A 24120-nucleotide genomic window follows, 5' to 3' on the forward strand; every position below is an offset into this window, starting at 1 on the left:
ACTTGAGCCTTTTGACTTGACATGACTTGCTACTTTCCCCAAAAGCCAAAGCTTAAAAAGTTATTTGGGAGCGCACCGTATCTTACATACACACATTCAAGATGGCTGCCGGCTAGATGCACTGGGTGACACAGCTCCAACAGTTCATGAAAAAGCCTGAAAATAAGTTCACATCCATCCAGCAGAGCAACATCTTCATGTTTATAAGGAAGATAAACATCAAACTGCCGGATCATTTTTGTGATTTTGGACTTGTTGGAGACTTTTTGATGACATGTGCTCCAATGCATTGACACGCCATCAATACTGGATTGCCTGGAATCAGAAAGTATTTTGAAAGATCAACTGGATTCTAAAAGTACTTTTCCTCACTAAACAATGGCGACTAAGAAGTTAGCAGAAGAAATGGAAGAGGTGAAAAAGTCTCTGAATTTCATGTCAGAGGAACTGAGTAAAGTAGCAAAACAGCAAATGGGCCTTCTGGACTTAATTGATGAAATTAAGCAGCTGAAGGCAATTATCAAAGACAAAGACAAGAAGATTGAAGAACTTGAAAGAAGAGTGGACGATCTAGAGCAGTACTCGAGGATGGATGACCTGGTGATTTCTGGGCTTGAGACAAGCCACCGCTCCTATGCAAGGATCACAGCAGGTGACAAGGAGGGAGAAGGTGCACCAAGAGGTGAACTGCACACACTTGAGCAGCAAGTCATCAAATTCTTCAATAACAAAGGAATTCCTGTATGCAGTTCTAGTATAGCTGCATGCCACACCATTCCACTGAAACAAAACAACAGATCCAACATCATCATCCATTTTGTGAGTAGAAAACATAAAATTGAAATGCTTAAACTGGGAAAAAATTTGAAAGGCACAGGAGTATATGTAAATGAGCATCTCACAAAGAGAAACGCAGAAATTGCAAGACAAGCCAGGATATTGAAAAAGGGAAAGCGAATCCAGGACACATGGACAAGGAACTGTAAAGTAGTGATTAGATTGAATGGTCCACCAGAACAAGTAAGGGTATTAGTGGTCAGAGACTTGAAGGAACTTGAACAATATCAATGAAAAAGATGATGATGATAAACAAGTGGAATAGTGGGGAAATGTTCCTTGTTTATTGTGTACTGTGTGCAGAGAAACAGTGTGGACAAGCAACATGATGGAAGAACAAATGAGCTGCACAAAATTCAAGTCTTTTGACTATCATGATCATAAATGCTATGAGTTAGAAAATAACATTGACCCAGATATTCACTTCTATCAGGACTCTAATGTGGACTGTGAGTATTATACTGATGAACAGTTTAATTCAAATGTTAAAATGGAAGGCTTTTCTGTGATTCATTTCAACAGCAGGAGTCTTTACAGTAACTTTTCCAAAATTAAAGAGTATCTTAAACAAATACAGCAAAGGTTTACCATAATAGCAATTTCAGAAACTTGGTTGAGTGATAGTAAGGAATTACTGGATGGATTAGAGGGATATGAAATGTTTTGGCAAAACAGGATGAACAAAAGGGGAGGAGGTGTTGTATTGTTTGTGATGTCCTCTCTCAAATGTAGGCTGATTGCTGACATGACAACTGCTATTGACAATCTGATGGAATGTGTAACTATTGAAATCAGTGTTGAAAGATCCAAAAACATATTAATTAGTTGTATTTATAGAACTCCAGGATCATGCATTGATCAATTTAATAAGAAAATGTTTGAGTTATATGAAAGACATAATGATAAGGTGATCTTGTGGACTTTCACAATATTATATCAGACCCACTCGACACCGAGGATGTCGTTGTGGCTTGTACAGCCCTTTGAGACACTAGTGATTTAGGGCTATATAAATAAACATTGATTGATTGATTGATCTTGATTTGTGGTGACTTCAACATTGATTTGATGAAATTTAATGATCACATGAAAACCACTGATTTTGTTAATCTTATGTTCAGCTTGAGTTTCTTTCCACTAATTGTAAAACCTAGCAGAATAACAAAGGACAGCTTAACACTGATTGACAATATTTTTATAAATGTATTTGATGGGAATAGAAAAAGTGGACTCTTAGTGACTGATGTAAGTGATCACTTGCCTGTCTTTACAGTGATGCAAATGAACAAGGAGACAAACTTACAAACAAAAAGACAAATAAATAACTTTGTTAGAATAAAATCACCAGAAGCAGTTAAGGCATTCAAGGCTGATCTTTTAAATCAGGATTGGCAAAATGTTTTTGTGGAGGACACTAATGAAGCATACGATACATTCCTGGATATATTTCTGACACTTTATGACCATCATTGTCCATTGAGAGAATATAAGCAAAATACTAAAAAGAGGGAGAAACCATGGATAACAGGGGGTTTAGTAAAAGCCTGTAAAAAAAAAAAAAGGCTTTACAAGGAATTTATTAAGCATCGAACAACAGAAAATGAGGATAAATATAAAAAGTATAAAAACAGATTGACATGTATCATGAGGCTGCAACAAAAAAACTATTATGAACAATTGCTGCATAAACATAAAAATAATATCATTGAAACCTGGAATGTGCTTAATACAATGATTAAAAAATCTAGCAAAAAGGATTTTACAGCTTATCTGGTAAAAGATGACAACTCAATTATTGAAAATATAGAAGAAATAGCTGAGGAATTCAATAAGTTTTTTGTGAATGTTGGCCCAAATTTGGCAAAAAATATACATTTTAATATGAATGATGAGAAAAAGTTCAAGCGTGTATCTGACATTAAAAATTCAATGTTTCTTGGCGGAGTTTGTGAAAGTGATGTGTTAGAAGTGGTCAGAAAGTTTAAAAACAAAAAATCTGTCGATGGTAACAACGTGGATATGTCACTCGTTAAAGAAGTGGTGGATTGTGTCCTGAAGCCGTTTACTTATATATGTAATAAATCTTTATCAACTGGAACTTTTCCTGACAAAATGAAAATTGCTAAAGTTATTCCAATTTATAAAAATGGTGATAAACACATGGTCTCAAATTATAGACCTGTGTCTCTACTACCTCAATTTGCAAAAATTCTTGAGAAATTATTTGTAAATAGACTTGATAAGTTCATTGACAAACATGAGCTACTGAATGATCAGCAGTATGGGTTCAGGAGTAATCGATCTACATCCCTAGCAGTGATGGACTTTGTAGAAAACGTAGCTACAGCAATAGAAAAGAAACAACACACCGTTGGAGTATTTATTGACTTATGTAAAGCTTTTGACACAATCGATCATTCCTTACTTCTGCAAAAATTGGAAAAGTATGGCATAAGAGGTGTTTCACAACAATGGTTAAGTAGTTATTTAAGCAATAGATCTCAATATGTGGAAATTAATAAGACTAAATCATAGCCAAGAAGAGTAACTTGTGGGGTGCCACAAGGCTCGGTATTGGGACCTAAGTTATTTATACTATATTTAAATGATATTTGTTCAGTGTCTAATAAATTGAAATGTATTATGTTTGCAGATGATACAAATGTATATTGTTCAGGAGAAGACTTGAAGGAAGTGTTGAGGATAATAGAGGTTGAGTTGATTCAGCTAAAAAAAATGGTTTGATATTAATAAGTTATCATTAAATGATAAGAAAACTAAGTTTATGGTGTTTAGCGGTGCAAGGACAAACTGTGAAGCAAAATTAAAATTAAATCAAGTGGAAATTGATAGAGTATATGAAACTAAATTCTTGGGAATAATAATTGATCATAAATTATGTTGGAAACCGCATATTGAATATATAAAGGGAAAAATATCCAAATCCATTGCTATTCTTTATAAAGTAAAACACATGCTGAATAAGAAATGTTTGCATATGTTATATTATTCTTTTATTTTTCCATATTTAACATATTGTGTTGAAGTTTGGGGAAATGTTTATAAAACAAACGTAGACCCAATAATTAAACTTCAAAAAAGGGTCATTAGAATAATACACAAAGCGTGCTACTATGAACATACCAATCCATTATTTATAAGTTCTAATGTGTTAAAATTTTCAGATATTGTGTTTTTAAAAACAATGGAAATTATGTTTCGAGTAAAGAACAACAGCCTTCCAGCTTGTATTCTTAGGTTATTTCAATTAAGAGGAGTAAACTATAATTTACGGGGGATATTGGTTTTCGAAATATGTAAAGCAAGAACAAATACAAAATACAAATGTATTTCAGTTTTAGGAGTTAAATGGTGGAACAAGCTCAGTGATGAGTTGAAGACATGTACTTCTTTGTTAAGGTTTAAGAAAACATTGAAAGGTGAAATAATTGAAAATTATAAAATATAGCAACGATTACTTTCATCCCATTGATTTTTTTTTTTCTTTTTAATGTTGATGTTCCAGGTAATCTTATTTTCAGTGAAGGTATAGGATAGGCAAATATAAACCTTGGCTTCAGCCTATTCCTTTTTCGGTCATGCTTTTTTCTTTTCTTTTCTTTTTGTGTGTAAATGTGTATGATTGTTATATATGTATAATTTGTACTGTACTGTCACACAAAATGGTTAATGGTTGATTATATGACCGAAATAAACTTATTTCATTCATTCATCTTTCATTTTGTACGTGTCTGTCCATCAGCGTGTGTGCTGCCTGTCAGCTGGTGTGCTGTCAGTACAACAGCCAATCAAATTAGTTATACGTTGTTTTCATCACACAGCATTCATCCAATCAAATTGCAGGACAACCACCGAACATGAGTTGTCAAACAATGCGGCAGTGAGAAACAATTATGCCAAAGTTGGTTTCGTTCGGGTATAAAAACTACGACTTGGTCAACAAAAAACGAATTGCCGTATGCAAATCACGCAGTTCGAATATTACAGACAGAGACGCAACAACTTCCAACTTCGTTCGACATTTGAAGTTGCCCAAAGAAGGGTAAGTTTTGAATGTAAGATAACGTTTATTGGCTAAGTAACATGACTTTTATTTGCTGTGTAGTTAAATCAGTGAGGCTGTAAACTCACTGCTAACGTCATAACCATAGACATCTTATAAGTAGACGCAGCATCGACCGCTACTGCCTACTGGCGCAGACGAGACGCGGGGCCGCCATCTTGGAGTGGTGATCCGCTCCAGTCAGTGCAATTCATTTGGCAGGAGCAATGAACTGTCAGCGCATTTAATTCATTTTACCTCACTAAATACCTCTGATTTTCACGCGGTTTTTTGTCATACGTGTAGCTATGATAACGGACACATGTTTTGGCAAGTTTTATTATTCATAGTTTGCTTAACAGTAATATAATATTCTTATACGCTATAAGTGACCAGACGTCCGAGATCAAAACTGGGAATATAATCCCAGAGAAGGGGACAAAAACGGTAAACTATTTTTAAATTGAAGAAACAATATGATTAGGTTATATATACATGCGTATATCCTACATAAACAATGTATGAATACATTAGATATCTATATATTTTAGGGACCTATAGACTGTAACTATGTTGCTGCAGCAGCAGAGAGTTTATTCTGTCTTGACACTTTGTATTGATATTTTGTATTACATTCTTCCCTTAAATGATCATGTTTACAGTGATTGTTATGTATGTATTTTTTATGTATGTCGCTTTGGATAAAAGCGTCTGCCAAATACTTAAACATATATAAACACCTGAAAGTCTTTATATCAGCTAAAACCACCAATCTGTTTCACTGGATTCAGAATAAAACCAAATGCTGTCTTACCCAACAATGTTAGTATTTGAATATTGTTACTTGAAGACTTATTCCTGGTTACAATTATACTGTTAAGAAAGTATTGTCTTAAATTTTGCCTAAAATGAGAATGCATCATAATCAGTGGCGGCTGGTGAATTTTGTTTTAGGTGGGGCTGAAAGTTTGTAAACCAAACCCCTGTAGGGGCGTCATCCTCCCCCAGAAGATTTATTTGTGATTTTCACATACAAATATTGAAGATCTTTGCTCCTTCTCAACTCTGTGGTAATATTATTTTCATAAAATACAACCAATAGTATGTTAATGTTTGTTTTTGCAAATGTGTTTATTCTGTAAAGGAATGAGTTAAATGTTTAAAATTGTTTAAACTATTAAAATGACTGGTTAATAGTGCTATTATGAATTGCAATGTCAGCACTATTTTTTTTCCTGCAATTTCAAATGCACTTGTTTTAATAAATAAATACAGCGTTTTAAAAGCATACACAATCTGTGTAAAAATATTAGTCTGTGGTTAAAAGGACTTGAAAGGACTCGAAACTCAAAATGCAGGACTTGGGACTCGACTTGAGACTTTCCAGTCTTGACTTTGGACTTGACTCGGGACTTGCCTGTCTTGACTCGGGACTTGACTCGAGACTTGAGGGCAAAGACTTGAGACTTACTTGTGACTTGCAAAGCAATGACTTGGTCCCACCTCTGATACATACTATATATATATATATATATATATATATATATATATATATATATATATATATATATATATATATATATATATATATATATATATATATATATATATATATATATATATGTATATATGTATATACACTACCGTTCAAAAGTTTGGGGTCACATTGAAATGTCCTTATTTTTGAAGGAAAAGCACTGTACTTTTCAATGAAGATAACACTCTATACATTGCTAATGTGGTAAATGACTATTCTAGCTGCAAATGTCTGGTTTTTGGTGCAATATCTACATAGGTGTATAGAGGCCCATTTCCAGCAACTATCACTCCAGTGTTCTAATGGTACAATGTGTTTGCTCATTGGCTCAGAAGGCTAATTGATGATTAGAAAACCCTTGTGCAATCATGTTCACACATCTGAAAACAGTTTAGCTTGTTACAGAAGCTACAAAACTGACCTTCCTTTGAGCAGATTGAGTTTCTGGAGCATCACATTTGTGGGGTCAATTAAACGCTCAAATGGCCAGAAAAAGAGAACTTTCATCTGAAACTCGACAGTCTATTCTTGTTCTTAGAAATGAAGGCTATTCCACAAAATTGTTTGGATGACCCAAACTTTTGAACGGTAGTGTGTATATATATATATATATATATATACAGTTGTGAAAAAAAAGAAAATGAATGATCAAAAGTTTGCATACACTTGTAAAGAACATAATGTCATGGCTGTCTTGAGTTTCCAATAATTTCTACAACTCTTATTTTTTTGTGATAGAGTGATTGGAGCACATACTTGTTGGTCGCAAAAAACATTCATGAAGTTTGGTTCTTTTATGAATTTATTATAGGTCTACTGAAAATGTGAGCAAATCTGCTGGGTCAAAAGTATACATACAGCAATGTTAATATTTGGTTACATGTCCCTTGGCAAGTTTCACTGCAATAAGGTCGCTTTTGGTAGCCATCCACAAGCTTCTGGTTGAATTTTTGACCACTCCTCTTGACAAAATTGGTGCTGTTCAGCTAAATTTGTTGGTTTTCTGACATGGACTTGTTTCTTTAGCATTGTCCACATGTTCTCAATTCAAGACCTTGGGAAAGCCATTCTAAAACCTTAATTCTAGCCTGATTTAGCCATTCCTTTACCACTTTTGACGTGAGTTTGGGGTCATTGTCCTGTTGGAACACCCAACTGCGCCCAAGACCCAACCTCCGGGCTGATGATTTTAGGTTGTCCTGAAGAATTTGGAGGTAATCCTCCTTTTTCATTGTCCCATTTACTCTCTGTAAAGCACCAGTTGCATTGGCAGCAAAATAGACCCAGAGCATAATACTACCACCACCATGCTTGACGGTAGGGATGGTGTTCCTGGGATTAAAGGTCTCACTTTTTCTCCTCCAAACATATTGCTGGGTATTGTGGCCAAACAGCTCACTTTTTGTTTCATCTGACCACAGAACTTTACTCCAGAAGGTCTTATCTTTGTCCATGTGATCAGCAGCAAACTTTAGACGAGCCTTAAGGTGTCGCTTCTGGAGCAAGGGCTTCCTTCTTGACTGTGGACACTGACACCTGTGTTCCAGCAGCTTCCATTTCATTACAGACCTGCTTTTTGGTGGTTCTCAGTTTTGACTCTTGATCGTCATGACCAATTTTCTCTCAGCAGCAGGTGACAGCTTGTGTTTTTTTCCTGATCGTGGCACTGACAAAACTGTGCCATGCACTTTATACTTACAAACAATTGTCTGCACAGTTGCTTTTGGGACCTTAAGCTGCTTTGAAATGGCACCAAGTGACTTTAATGACTTGTTCAAGTCAATGATTCGTTTTTTCAGATCTGTGCTGAGGTCCTTTGACTTTCCCATTGTCGCGTTTGTAACCGAGTTTAATGACTGCATCACATGAGCCCTATTTAAATGGGCTCAGAGAAGTCAACATAACTTTGTCTTTCGAAGAATATTGGGGAAAAAAGAAGAGACAAGTTGATATTAATTTATATAAAAAAATAAATCATCTAAACTGCAGACTTGGTGAAACAATTGGGGAGTATCACTGATAATCTGTACCATACTGGGTATGGTACACTATCATTTTTGGGGGGAGGGGGACCCGAAATTTATTTAAATAAATTTCAGTGGGAGAGGTTGATTTAAGTGTACTGTGACAGAACCAATTAAGCTCATAGGCTGGAGTACTACTGTACATTTTGACAAAGATCTTGGATTGCAGTAGAACAAGACAAGAGACACACTATGAAAAACTATCTTTATTATACATTTGCAGGCCATGTCCTTTAATGTGCACACTGCAGGAACATCTGGGAATAAAGGAAACACTGGATAATGAATATGCATAAAATTATTTAGGAAAATGACAGGACAGGACTCCTTGCTAAAATGATGCGTTCAGGACATCATGCCAGTAAGAAAAAATACACAATCTAAGCTTAGACTTGAGTTCCGTGTTTGCAATAAAATCTAAGCCAAAGTTAACAGTCAAGGAAGGTAATGGAACATTCCATTAACACTTGTGTAAACCCACATATTTTTTTTAAAAGTCTAACATTTTAGTTACAGCTTCTAACGTGCTATTCACTTTTTTTTTTAATAGTTCCAGCTTGGGTTACATTTTGTTTCGGGTCTACAGTGAGTACATTTCTAAAATGCTAACAATCCACATACACTTAAAAAAAAACATGCATATTTGAAGTTATGCAACCAAAGGAGCAGCGAACGCGCTCACAAGCTCATTAACTGTCATAACGTTTGCTTTAGCGGGACAACGTTCTGTCAAAGGCAAAGAAATGGAAATAAAAAGTTGCTTAAAATTCCATTCTCAGAGTGGCTCTTTTGCTTTTTTATCAACAGTTCCTAAACTTGAAATCGCTTTGCATGAAAACTGTGGTGAAAAAATACTTTACGCTTCACATGTTGTTTACACAAGCTTCAGCGTTGCCACAGCAACTATCAGCCTGTAATACAGTACTGTGTCCTCATTGTTGCTAGGTAACCAGATATCGGGGGGGCAATAGCCAACCGCGCACCGCGACACCTTCCCCCTCCTGACGGTGGGTAGACGCACTCTCACACGCACGCTTACACAAACAAGACATCTAAAATGACAAAAAACGACACAAAATGAAAAGCCTGTTGTTCCCCATTTTTCATACGAAGCGACCGTCATGGATGTGATGAATACTCATAAGAATGAATAACGTGCTGACACATCGTTATGGCAATGCTAGTCTTGTGCGAGTCATGCTTCATGTGGACCTGAAACGGTCACGTTAAAACCACACAATGGAGTGTCTGTCACCAAAGGAAACTCTAAATTAAATCGATTAAAAAAACGAGTCATGTGATGCGTTCATTCTCACTCAAAAACGTCCAGTGTTGTCGTGTGTGTGCATAGAGTGTTGTTAGACGCACCCTACAAACCCTCCAAATACCCTGACAGGTTCATTATTCCTCTTCTTCCTCTTCTTCCTCGTCGTCGTCCTCGTCATGGCAGTGGGTGATCTCCTGTGGCGTCTGAGGGAACAGGTTGGGAGGTTTGATCTCGCTGAAGGAGCGGGTCAGCTGGTTGCGTTTGCACTCCAAGTCCTTGCAGTCGCTGCAGTGGTTGCGGTTGCGCGTGGCCAACGGCGACTCGGCGTCGATGTCCACGTGCGTGTGCTCCACTGTGGACTCGTGGGGCATCTGAGGAGACAACGGTAAACATTTGCTTATGCAAAGGAGTATGATGGCCAAGATGAAATTAAATCCAAGCACTAATACTGTACTACAGCAATAAAGGCTGACAAATAGAAATTAAGGCTGTATTTAACACGAACGAAGATTAAATATTACAAAACCCAAAACCAGTGAAGTTGGCATGTTGTGTAAATGGTAACTAAAAACAGAATACATTGATTTGCAAATCCTTTTCAACTTATATTCAATTGAATAGACTGCAAAGACAAGATATGTAATGCAACTTAAGCTGTACATCAAGCAAGAATGGGAAAGAATTCCACCTGAAAAGCTCCAAAAATTGGTCTCCTCAGTTCCCAAACGTTTACTGAGTGTTGTTAAAAGGAAAGGCCATGTAACACAGTGGTAAAAATGCCCCTGTGCCAACTTTTTTGCATTAAATTCTAAGTTATTGATTATTTGCAGAAAAAAATGTAATTTCTCAGTTCGAACATTAAGTATCTTGTCTTTGCAGTCTATTCAATTGAATATAAGTTGAATTTACGAATTACACAACGTGCCAACTTCACTGGTTTTGATTTTCTGACAGTAAAGTCATAATCAGGTCAAATGTAATATATTACAAGAAAAGGTAATAAGTTTATGATAGGGATGTCCGATAATGGCTTTTTGCCGATATCCGATATTCCGATATTGTCCAACTCTTTAATTACCGATACCGATATCAACCGATACTGATATATACAGTCGTGGAATTAACACATTATTATGCCTAATTTGGACAACCAGGTATGGTGAAGATAAGGTCCTTTTTAAAAATAATAATAAAATAAAATAAGATACATAATATAGAAACATTTTCTTGAATAAAAAAGAAAGTAAAATAATATAAAAACAGTTACATAGAAACTAGTAATTAATGAAAATGAGTAAAATAAACTGTTAAAGGTTAGTACTATTGTCATTCAAGACAGCTTTAAAGATACACCTTTTGCAGCTGCCCACATGACGTGAATGTTAATACTGGTTTTAACTAGCTTTTTATCTTATGTTGTATTTTTCCATTGTATAATGTCTGGTAATGCATGTATTCTTTGTATTTAAATTTTGTATGCTCCTATATGGACCCCAGGAAGACTAGCAGTCGCCTTGGCGTCAGCTAATGGGGATCCATTCAATAAACAATAAACAATAAACAATTAGTGGACCAGCAGCACGCACAATCATGTGTGCTTACGGACTGTATCCCTTGCAGACTATATTGATATATATTGATATATAATGTAGGAACCAAAATATTAATAACAGAAAGAAACAACCCTTTTGTGTGAATGGGGGAGGGAGTTTTTTTGGGTTGGTGCACTAATTGTAAGTGTATCTTGTGTTTTTTATGTTGATTTAATTTTTTAAAAAACCCAAAAAAAAAAAAAACGATACCGATAATTTCCGATATTACATTTTAAAGCATCTCTTGTTCATGACAAAGTAACAATTGTATAATGATAAAGTCAAGCCTTTTTACAAGAAGCATTTCTTAATATATTTATGAATAAGTCATGATTTTAAGAAAACAAGCTAACATTTTAATTATAATAGTAATGGATTCAATTTCTATAGCGCTTTTCTCGACACTCAAAGTGCTTTATAGTAAAAATTAAGAACTTTTACGCTAATAAGTCGGGATAAATCGAGTTTACAGTTGCCATTTTATAGTTATGGTTTTGGTTTACGGCAGTGATTCTCAAGCTGTGGTACACATACCAAAATAATCTCTTCTTTAAGTGATCAGTGTTTTATTTTCCTATATTCAAACACAGTGCTACTGTTCAAACTGTGTGTAATGTTACAATGTTAAATATACTTGTTAAATAAAGCCTCTACTTTGTTTTTAATGAATACTTGCGCCTACTATGCTACTGTATTATAATGTTGGTCATTCTGGTGGAAATTGGAGTTTTTTCTGAGGTGGTACTTGGTGTAAAAATGTTTGAGAACCACTGGTTATGGTTTATTTCGAACATGCCTGCAATTTAAATAGAGTGCATCACTTTTCTTTTTTTTTTTAAACGTAAAAAAAAGTCATAATTTTACTTCTCTTCCTTTTGTTTGGAGTATGTTTTTAGAAGCTCAAATACTGTTGATGAATGAAAATCAATTAAAATATTGGAATAAGTGACTCTTACATACTAACCTGCAGTTTAGAGACAAGAATGAAATAGAAAATGAAAGACTGTCTTGTAACGGATGTCAGCTAGTGTGGCTGTGTAATAGGATTCGACTAAGACACTTCCCGATGCCTTACCAAGGTATCTACACCTTTTTCCAGATCAAATTTAAAGACTTTTAAAACCTTTTTAAAACCTCTTAATAAAAAAAAATTTAGACGACAATGACAAAACTGCTTAACTGTTTATTTTTTAACGTACTGTGAACGCACACATTTAGGGAAGAACAGGGCGCATGAGTCAATTGTTAGATATGCGAACAGCTAAGATAAACCAAGTCTGCACCGAGTCGACTGGGCGGGTGTGATTACCAGGAACGAGGCTACAGAAAGCAAAAAACTACCTACCACACAGACAAAAAAGCAGGCTCACATAAGCAACTACAGGTTAAAAAACAAGCCCAAAAAACACTTGCTTATAATTAGCACATTTGGCAACACTTTCTCACTTTCCTATTTACTGTTGTTTTAGTGCAGGAACTGTTCCGTTGAACGTTTTTGCATCAGGCACCTGGCTGGGCAGTTAATGGGTCCTCGGGGCGCCAAGTGGTCCTTGGGAAACCATATTGAGCAGTTACAGTGGAACCTCGATTAACGAATGCCTCTGTTTGTGACCTTTTCGGTTGATGAACCCAGTGTTTCCCATAAACTGCCAAGATACCTGTGGCGGTGGGGGCGTGGCTACGGGTGTGGTCACATGACATCATCGAGTAATTTGCATAATTTACTACAATGATATGATTTTCTCTAAAAAGGTTAAAAAAATGTATACTTACAAATTAATAACAGTTTTGTTTTAAACGTCCATCCATCCATCCATCCATCCATTTTACAATATAATTACAACACTTTATGTACATATTTATATACAGATTTGAACAATAAGTTATTCACTGAAATATATTTATTAATTGTGGTTCTTACAAAAAATATATCTTATAAAATATAAAAGCGAAAATGTCTCTTAAAGCTCTGCCCCTTTAATTAGTGCATACTAAATAATTTAACTTTAGCCTACTACTACAACCATATTATTTACCAGCAACATAAAGTGAAACAGAGGCAGAGGTGTCCTGCCACAGTCAGTAACAAATAAACAGAAAACAGTAGTGGTGGTAGATAGACACAGAGCTTCATCAAACATCTGATCCACTGAACAAAGTGCTCCAAAAATCTTGAACTTTAGACTGCCATCAGTTTTACTCCCTACACTTAACCATGTGTTTCCTACTGCCTGCAGACTTTGCACCCTTTGTTATATACACATGTTGTGTTTCTAATATAAATACATTTAATAAAGTCAAATACAAATAAGGCAACAAGAGAAGTATCCTACACTTCTCTTTTGTAAAGTAAATCTGAACAGCCGATATGGGCATCTACATCAACTATATGATTTGCCTGAGAAGCTGGAGAGGACAAAAAAAATAAAAAATAAAATAAAAAAAATTAGTATTTAAAAATTTTTTTTTTTTAGATTTTTTAATTTTTTTATTTGTGGCGGACGTAATTCTTTCGTGGCGGGCTGCCACAAATTAATGAATGTGTGGGAAACCCTGTGAACCTTTGCATCGCGCCAAATATGTCTCTGTGTGCGAACCCTGTCTTTTACAAACGCTTTATTCATTCATTATGCATGCTGCTTGAAGCCATTGAGACTTTCTTTGTGTGTGTGTGTGTTGACATAAAAGATAAAAACCATCTCAAAGTGGTCTTTTCCTGTACTCACGAGCACATGTGCAGCCCTGAAGAGGTAGCTGAAGGGGTAGTACAGCAGGTTGATGAAGGAGGCTGCATAAAGGTCGGCGTAGCGCATCACTTGGGAGGCAAACAGGGTCTGCCTGGAGCCGCTGCGGAACAGACTGCCCATCATGCCGTAGCACATATCCATGTCGTGGGTGACTTTCTGAAAGAGGTGGGAAAGGAAGCGGTTTGCAGTAGCCGAACACAGCAGAACAGTTTCAACAGGACTTATCAGTGTCATCCCTCCCCGGATTGTTAATAATCAAATGTTTTTCTTATGCTTTCTGATATCTCTCTCTCTATGTCCACTACTTGCTGTACATATCCTACCAAGTCAGATCTACACTGTTTCAATGGCCATTTCTCTGATGATGCAATTGTTGATGCTGATTGTTGATGACAGAAGGGTTGATACCAACCAAACCTAACCCCCCGCCCCCCCTCCATATCCCACACCCCGGATTGTAAATAATGTAAATAATTAAATGTATATACTCTGATGATTATCTTGTGTGATGACTGTATTATGTATATGTATATATATGTATATATTTGATAGTATATACAGCAGGGGTCACCAACCTTTTTGAAACCAAGAGCTACTTCTTGGGCACTGATTAATGCGAAGGGCTACCAGTTTGATACACACTTAGATAAATTGCCAGAAATAGCCAATTTGCTCAATTTACCTTTAACTCTATGTTATTATTAATAATTAATGATATTTACACTTAATTGAACGGTTTAAAAGAGGAGAAAACACAAAAAAAATGACAATTAAATTTTGAAACATAGTTTATCTTTAATTTCGACTTTTTAAAATTCAAAATTCAACCGAAAAAAAGAAGAGAACAACTAGCTAAATCGAATCTTTTTGAAAAAATTAAAAAAAGAATTTATGGAACATCATTAGTAATTTTTCCTGATTAAGATTCATTTTAGAATTTTGATGACATGTTTTAAATAGGTTAAAATCCAATCTGCACTTTGTTAGAATATATAACAAATTGGACCAAGCTATATTTCTAACAAAGACAAATCATTATTTCTTCTAGATTTTCCAGAACAAACATTTTAAAAGAAATTCAAAAGACTTTGAAATAAGATTTAAATTTGATTCTACAGATTTTCTAGATTTGCCAGAATAATTTTTTTGAATTTTAATAATAATAAGTTTGAAGAAATATTTCACAAATATTCTTTATCGAAAAAACAGAAGCTAAAATGAAGAATTAAATTAAAATGTATTTATTATTCTTTACAATAGAAAAAATTAATTTACTTGAACATTGATTTAAATTGTCAGGAAAGAAGAGGAAGGAATTTAAAAGGTAAAAAGGTATATGTGTTTAAAAATCCTAAAATCATTTTTAAGGTTGTATTTTTTCAATAAAATTGTCTTTCTGAAAGTTATAAGAAGCAAAGTAAAAAAAGTAATCAATTTATTTAAACAAGTGAAGACCAAGTCTTTAAAATATTTCCTTGGATTTTCAAATTCTACTTGAGTTTTGTCTCTCTTAGAATTAAAAATGTCGGGCAAAGCGAGACCAGCTTGCTAGTAAATAAATACAATTTAAAAAATAGAGGCAGCTCACTGGTAAGTGCTGCTATTTGAGCTATTTTTAGAACAGGCCAGCGGGCGACTCATCTGGTCCTTACGGGCGACCTGGTGCCCGCGGGCACCGCGTTGGTGACCCCTGATATACAGTATCTGTATCATGAATCAATTTAAGTGGACCCCGACTTAAACAAGTTGAAAAACTTATTCGGGTGTTACCATTTAGTGGTCAATTGTACGGAATATGCACTTCACTGTGCAATCTACAAATAAAAGTTTCAATCAATCAATCAATCAATGGACACAAAATGGTGGCTATGTTAGCATAACTGCGTTTTTTTTTTGATTGATTGAAGCTTTTATTAGTAGACTGCACAGTACAGTACATATTCCGTACAATTGACCACTAAATGGTAACACCCGAATAAGTTTTTCAACTTGTTTAAGTCGGGGTCCACGTAAATCAATTCATGGTTAATCATTAATCCTAAAACTCCACTCACTGAGAATTATCTGAACTGGAGGAGCTCTATCGGAACTAAGATAAACCACGCCTGACAAACACCTTTGCAAGCGGAAACGGAGGCTATTAAAGCTGTACCTTGACTCTTCTCTGAATAGTGCTGATGTCTGGCCTTTCATTACTGCTGCTGTCCAGATGTCTGCGGGACAATGAGCGATGATTAGAGATGATGGGGGGAGGGGAAGCTGAAGGTGGTGCAAGAGCAAACTGTGCCGGGTTATATATAACATTAGGTTATCTGGCTGCTCCTTTAGACTTTACACTCATGATGACCCAGAGGAGCTTACACACTGTTTTGCAGAGAGCGGCAGAATCAGTACAAGAGGGTTAAAGTACTTACTTGTAGAGTTCTGCTAAGAAAATGTCAAGGCCTTGCAGCTCCTCAAATAAAGCTGTAAAAGAATAAGAATCTCAGTGTCACGTGTACTGCGTGACCAAGTATGTGACTTTGAACTCATGATCTGTATCTTTTTTTGTGGCTATTAATGCAACCACATGAGCAGAAATGTTCATGTTGTAGATTTGTTTTGGGCCTCACAGCTCTTGTCGGTCCACACGTGCAGCTCCTGGGCGAGCTCAGGGATGACCAAGAAGGTCCTCCAGCCTTGGCGCTTCTTGGACTTGAGTATGTCTCCAAAGATATGGTCTCCAATGTACACAATGTCTTTGCCTTTGGCTCCCAACAGGTCACACACGATGTCCGAAGAACCTGTGGTAAACCAGCGTCACAACATCACAACCTTCTGAGTGAGCACAAACATCTGAACATCAGATCATGCGTCTCACCTCCGGAGTAGACGATACCGTGCTGCAGAGGTCCGGTATAGGTGCCTATCTTTAGTCGCCCTGTGGTCTGATATGGCAAAAATATGAAGTTAGAGTTTGAGATAAAGTAAAGATTGCTATTATGTATACACACAGTATAGTCTTGATCTACTCAGATCCAAGTACCAGCCGCTAAATAGACTTAGACTTCGAAAAAACTTTAATGATCCACAAGGGAAATTGTTCCACACAGTAGCTCCGTTACAAATGATGGAAAGGATCGTTCACACAAGGGCACAAAAACAGTGTGAAAACAAAAGGTATAAAGTAGACAAAAAATTTACAATGGTAGCAATATAAAATATAACATATGTGTTATATTTATACAGTATAATATATACCGATATATTATATTATTATACAATGTATACAATATATAACAAATCCCAATTACCACGTACAATATTACAGTATATGTAACGGCTGCAGCAAAAAAAGGGCAGCATAAAATAGAGAGTAGATCCAGCAGAAAATATACATTATAAACAAAGAGAGGTAGCTAACATAGAAGCGGTCATGTAATAGACTGTGCAAAGTATAAAATTGCATGTACTATTAGTGGGCGTGTTGCGTGTGATCCACTAAGACTGTGTTTACAACTGATAACAAGAACAAAAGTGGTGTAGACCACACTATTTAAATGAGGTTTTCGCCTGTACTGCACTACCGGCTATGCCCAAATGAAGAATTAAATTAAAATGTATTTATTATTCTTTACAATAGAAAAAATAAATTTACTTGAACATTGATTTAAATTGTCAGGAAAGAAGAGGAAGGAATTTAAAAGGTAAAAAAGTATATGTGTTTTAAAAAAAATCATTTTTAAGGTTGTATTTTTTCTCTAAAATTGTCTTTCTGAAAGTTATAAGAAGCAAAGTAAAAAAAAAAATCAATTTATTTAAACAAGCGAAGACCAAGTCTTTAAAATATTTCCTTGGATTTTCAAATTCTATTTGAGATGTCATTTCCCTCCACATTAATGACATCATATGCTCCAACGCTCCAAAACTGTGCTGTTTCGTTATGTTGTGAAATATGCAGCACATACCACCTTTTCTTGGCGATATACTGTAGAAGTACGGTCTAGATAACAGAACGCCGATGTTGGGATGGTGCGTCTGGAATTGATCCAAAAATGCATGCAAGAATGCACAAAAATGTATGTCGCAAAAAGTTTTTTCATATTCCTATTTGAAAAAAAAAACTGTCGCCGACAGACACCAAAACAAATGAATAGAAATGGTTTTAATCAGCCCTTTAAGTAATTCAGCAGCTAGTATGACGTATGAAGTGATATTGCTGAATAGACGATATCTGTATATATATTATTCTGTACACATATTATGTATATAGTCATATATATGTTGGATTTTTTTATCGCTATATTAGTCTATATATACCTGCATTGTCCTTTCCATCCTTACACTTTCCATCATTGTAATTGAGCAACTGTGTTGAACAATTTCCCGTGTGGATCATTAAAGTTTGTCTAAGTCTAAGTCTCTATAATACTGTCAAAAGTTGACAGTATGAGTATACTCTGTATTGACACTAAAGTGACAAGTCTGTGCCATAAGAGTGCTGAAAAAAATCAACTCACATCTGAATCACTTGAGATTCCAAATCAATTCATAATTTTTTTTAAATCGATCAAAAAAAAAAAACTTTTTTTAGAAATCAATTCTTAATAAAAATGTTTTTAGGTCATCTCCCCGCTTAATCTTACTCGCTGCGTGTAGACGTCAGCAGCCTAGAATCTAAATCAAATTTAATCATGACTTGTAAGATTCACATACCGTATCTATTGTACCAGTCCACAGATGAACTTGAATTAGTTTATATCGGGTTATACCAAGTTAATCATAAGATGGTCATGACAGTATTAAAGGTGATAGAGCTGGGTTTGCCAACAGTGTTTACAGGCACATTACACTTGTGTACAATTTAGACATGTGCCGATCGATCAGCCACTGATTAGTATCGGCCGATTTTCATGAAAAAATATGAGATTGCTGTTGATGATTAATGTCTTTTAATAAATTACATTACATACATGAGACAATATGTATTTTTAGCTAGACGACTGCTAAGTGGCTAGCAGCTAATTACCGTAATTTCCGGACTATAAGCCGCACCTGACTATAAGCCGCACCAGCTAAATTTAGGGGAAAATACAGATTGCTCCATATATAAGCCGCACCCGACTATAAGCCGCAGGGTTTTGATGTGTATTTACCGTAGTATATAGGGGTTCCTGCTACCACGGAGGGGATTGTCGGGACAGAGATGACTGTTTGGGAACGCAAAGCGTCCCATTTATTAACAATAAATCTTTCAATCATTCAATCAAACTTTCACATCTTTGACATGGCGAACAGCATTCGTGCAGAGTACAAATAATACAACGGTGCAAAGTAATACAAAGTGCTCGCCTGTACGTTATCAAAATAACCAGCCTACCGGTATATGAAAAGTCAGTCTTTAATCATTGTGTCATCGTCTTCCTCCTGCGTACTAAAACCACCGAAATCCTCTTCGTCGGTGTCAGAGAAGAACAGGCCGTAAATAAGCCGCACCGCTGTATAAGCCGCAGGGACCAGAACGAGGGGAAAAAGTAGCGGCTTATAGTCCGGAAATTACGGTATGTGTCTCCATTAGGTTTGTACGGTATACCGGTACTAATAAAGTAGTAATGAATTGGAAACAATACAATACTACCTTTAAAAATACCGGTACCGTTTATGCTGCTGTGCGGCGGTGACTACAGAGCCGAGGCGCATGATTTTGAGTGTGTCAAAACGCACGCACAAAGGGAATACAATCAATAACGTCTGGGAGAGGAATAATGGCAACAAAACAGCAATTCTACCGGTTAAAAAAGAGGGTGTGAAGCGCAACATGGAGGTATTTGGGCTTCGAAACTAACGATAAAGGTGACGCTTTAAACAGGGAGGTGCCGCGCTGTAAGTGTTGCTTTAAAACACGCCTCGCCAAATGTGTCGATGAGTATTACCACCTTTGCTTCAAACTTAGATAAACATTTAAATAATACTAATAATATTTCAGATCTGCGCAAGGAGTTATAAAGAGTGACAGGTAATAATGTTGTTAGCTTTCCAGCTGTCCGACTCCCAGACCGTAGTCAAGGAGCACAGGGCAGACGTTCCCTCCAGGGCCGATGTTTTCTTCGGGGGTAACACCCTTCACTTTACTCCGCTTTCGGGTCAGAATGACAAGGCCGCCGATTCGTGACAATCTGGTTCATTTATTACGAGTTTTGCAGGACACAACCAGACCCGTTCGTCACTCTACTGTGCAGTGAACACGCTACCTCTCTCTCTCTTTACTCGCCCACTCACTCACTGACATCACTCAGCAAACACGTTGCCATTCTCGCAATCACATATACGCTACTCTCATTAGTAACCCAGCTCCTCTGTTGTGCACGTGTAGATACGTAGAAGTGCACACAGCTGCTTGGCTTGATGCCAGATTTTAGCGCAGGTAAAACCGCCCAATTAGCGTCAAGTGAAATGTCTGAATTTTGTAACAAATTCCTACAATTTTATTTGTATCTTTAAAAATGTGTGTTTTGCATTCTACATGGCTTATCTGTGTATTTTAGGGCTGCAACAACTAATCGATTAAATCGATTATAAAAATAGTTGGCGATTAATTTAGTCATCGATTTGTTGGATCTATGCTATGCGCATGCGCAGAGGCTACTTTTTTTATTTTTTTTATAAACCTTTATTTATAAACTGCAACATGTACAAACAGCTGAGAAAAAATTATCAAAATAAGTATGGTGCCAGTATGCTGTTTTTTTTCAATAAAATAATGGAAAGGATAGAAATATAGTTTGTCTCTTTTATCTGATTATTAATCGATTAAACGAAGTAATAATCGACAGATTAATCGATTATCAAATTAGTTGTTAGTTGCAGCCCTAGTCTATTTTTATCCAGTTTTGTTTTTAGTATTTACTAATAATTTTATTTTCTTAAAGCACAGACCAGGATTGGCAACCATAAATCATGAAGCATTTAATATGATGTTTATAAAGCTTTTTATTCGATTCTAACATAATCTTTGATTATGGCAGACTATATGTAAAATGGAAAATTGTAAATTGTTCTTTGAGTGCAACAAGAAAAGCCCAATGTGTTTAATGCCTTTTAATTTCTATTTTAACCTTCTAAAATTGTTGTTTAAGTGCAATAGGAAACATATGTTTATTGCATTGTAAGATTTTGTTAAAATAAAGCCAATATTGAAATTTTTTGTAGTTCCCTTTATTTTGAAAAGTATCGATATACATTTTGGTACTTGTAACAAATAATTGGTACCCAGACAACCCTAGTCTCCATATAATGTAGAGTCACTCCCCTGAGATCGTAAGAATCACCTTCATTGCAAATAAACTGTATTTCTTAGTATCTTAAGTACTGGAAAACAAGGCTAAACATGTCACACACCGGGAGCAAACTAGAAGCAGGCACGCTAAAGCTGAGATAACTACTGAGCTAACTGTAAACAACACCAAAAAAACTGCTCAAATAAATTGAGTAAATTAACAAATAGATCAGTAAGGGTCTGGAGAGAGGATAATATAACAACAACTGTCAGTACATGAGACGTAAAAAGAGGGCGGCTCATCCATAAATTGGTGTCGATACCAAGGGTAGTATTAGTAAAAGGTTCGATACTAAACTAATTAAGTCAACATTTTTATTTTCTCAAAAAAATGTTTTGTTTTTAATTAACGTTTATAAACTCAGGGAATAGTTCCCTGGATACAGGAAGACTTTGGAGGCAAAAACTAAGACGATTTGAACGGTTTTGTAGATAGTTTTGCTTTTGTTTAACTTTTGTGTACCATTGACTTTCATTTGCTCAAACATATGTATGAATCACAAGAACATAATGAACTACTTTGAATATTGTATTGACATTGTTTAATAAACTGGCATTTTTACAGTCAATATATGTGTTTGGTACCAGCCGATCAACTCATTGATGATCGGTATCGGAATGGTCAACATAAAATTTGAACATCCTTACTACATTAGATGATCAATAGTTGTCTTTGTGTTAGTCCTGAGTGGTACAGCGACATACTGGACTGTATTTTATTAGTACTGTACAGTGTTTCCCATAAACTGCCAAGATACCTGTGGCGGTGGGGGCGTGGCTATGGGCGTGGTCACCATGACATCATCGAATAATTTGCATAATTTACTGCAATGATATGATTTTCTCTAAAAAGGCTCAAAAAATGTATACTTACTAATTAATAATAACAGTTTTGTTTTAAACGCCCACCCAGCCACCCATTTTACAATATAATTACAACACTTTGTGTACATATTTATATACAGATTTGAACAATAAGTTATTCACTGAAATATATTTATTAATCGTGGTTCTTACAAAAAATATATCTTATAAAATATAAAAGCTAATATGTCTCTTAAAGCTCTGCACCTTTAATTAGTGCATACTAAATAATTTAACTTTAGCCTACTACTACAACCATATTATTTACCAGCAACATAAAGTGAAACAGAGGCAGAGGTGTCCTGCCACAGTCAGTAACAAATAAACAGAAAACAGTAGTGGTCAAATACAAATAAGGCAACAAGAGAAGTATCCTACACTTCTCTTTTGTAAAGTAAATCTGAACAGCCTATACGGGCATCTGCATCAACTATATGATTTGCCTGAGAAGCTGGACAGGAATAAAAATATAAACATTTTTTTTAATTTATTTTGTGTTTTTTTTCTATTTGTGGTGGACGTAATTATTTCGTGGCGGGCCGCCACAAATAAATGAATGTGTGGGAAACACTGCTGTATAACCGTGTATGAGGCAGCTGAATTTTTCCTTAACCTTAAATGTTATCTCATATTTTCCAGAGACAAAATGGGATTGATGCTGCTTGATGAAGAAAGTGATTTTTTGAGTTATTGTTTAAAAAGTCTGGCATCACTCTCATTTTCGACATTATCGGCCAGACAAGTAACCCCCACTAGATAATGTTGCTTTTTGCTAAAGAAGGTTGTTTGTGGTTCAGCACTTCCTGAAATGCTGACTCCATCAAGCAAGCCACAGCAAGTCAATTGCATCAGCTTTTTTTGTAACCAATCTGATGCATAATTCCAACTTCAGCATTTCAATGACCAAAAGTGGCTGAGGACAAATGTGCTTGAAGAAGCATTTTGGACAAGTGTTTCGGCTAGTAAATGTACATTCTTGTATTTTCTATATCATAACTGCAAGCCCCAGCTGTAACTTTCCAGTCTTCTCACCGTGTCCACTTGTCGGAGCACTGTCCCCTCGCCAAAAAACAACGGCTTCCTAGCGTCCACCAGAATGAGGTCAAAGTAGGACTGCCAGGGTCGGTGGGAAGTACCAGGCTGATGCAGACAAAAACACACACCCATGATTAAAATTACACACAATCATAGATGCGAATGATAACAGCACAAATAACTTATAACCCTCTTCATAAGATAGATATAAGACTGTGTTGGATCATCTTGTTTTGATTTAATGCATAGTAGATTAAGGTAATGTTTACCTTCGGGCCGTAAGGGAAGTCAAACAGGTAGGTCATGATTTTCTGTTAGAACAAAACACAATCGATAAGAAAGTTTCCAATGCATGATGACTGATTAAAACATTTTTATAAAACAGTGGGGAAAAAAATGATGTATTGAATTAATTTGATGGAGGTAATTGTGACACTTGATGGAGTGTAAAAGTACTAATAGGGCAAGGAGCTGGAGTGGTTTAAGGGTCTTACTTACGTCAGTGTACTTGTAGTCACTGTTGGTAGCCAAAAAAACCTTGGCTACTTCATTCATTCGACTCAGGAGAAGAGTCAACTTTCCCTAGTGGGACACAGAAAACCATTATGGGGGTTGCAAATAAGCCTCCTTAAAAATATAAGTGTGTCTTCCTGAAGACAACGCACTTACATCTTTCACAACATACTTCTCCAGATTCTCCACAGTTTTCTCCTTCAGAGTTCCCTGAAATGTTAGATGTATACAGTTATTGCTGCTTAACTGTCAATGCTGATGAATTGAGCGACAGATAAATAATGCAAGGACATTGAGCTGTGGGTCATAGAGGATATGAACAGTGT

At 35.9% G+C, this 24120-nt stretch overlaps 1 protein-coding gene across 3 annotated transcripts in view; it reads right to left on the reverse strand.

Moving 5' to 3' along the window:
• Nucleotides 1-8652: 8652 nt before the first annotated feature.
• Nucleotides 8653-24120, reverse strand: part of nt5c2b (5'-nucleotidase, cytosolic IIb) — a 34149-nt gene continuing 18681 nt past the window's right edge. For all 3 annotated transcript variants that reach the window (XM_062033418.1, XM_062033420.1, XM_062033419.1), the window contains 10 exons: nt 23951-24004; nt 23780-23863; nt 23551-23592; nt 23279-23386; nt 16928-16994; nt 16680-16850; nt 16482-16533; nt 16220-16280; nt 14047-14223; nt 8653-10099 (listed from right to left, as the gene is read on the reverse strand). In XM_062033418.1, the coding sequence (XP_061889402.1) occupies nt 9863-10099; nt 14047-14223; nt 16220-16280; nt 16482-16533; nt 16680-16850; nt 16928-16994; nt 23279-23386; nt 23551-23592; nt 23780-23863; nt 23951-24004 (1053 nt within the window). In that variant the 3' untranslated portion in view covers nt 8653-9862. The remainder of the gene's footprint in view (nt 10100-14046; nt 14224-16219; nt 16281-16481; nt 16534-16679; nt 16851-16927; nt 16995-23278; nt 23387-23550; nt 23593-23779; nt 23864-23950; nt 24005-24120) is intronic.

This window comes from Entelurus aequoreus, linkage group LG22, assembly GCF_033978785.1.
Source record: "Entelurus aequoreus isolate RoL-2023_Sb linkage group LG22, RoL_Eaeq_v1.1, whole genome shotgun sequence".
In the NCBI taxonomy this organism is placed as follows: Eukaryota; Metazoa; Chordata; class Actinopteri; order Syngnathiformes; family Syngnathidae; genus Entelurus; species Entelurus aequoreus.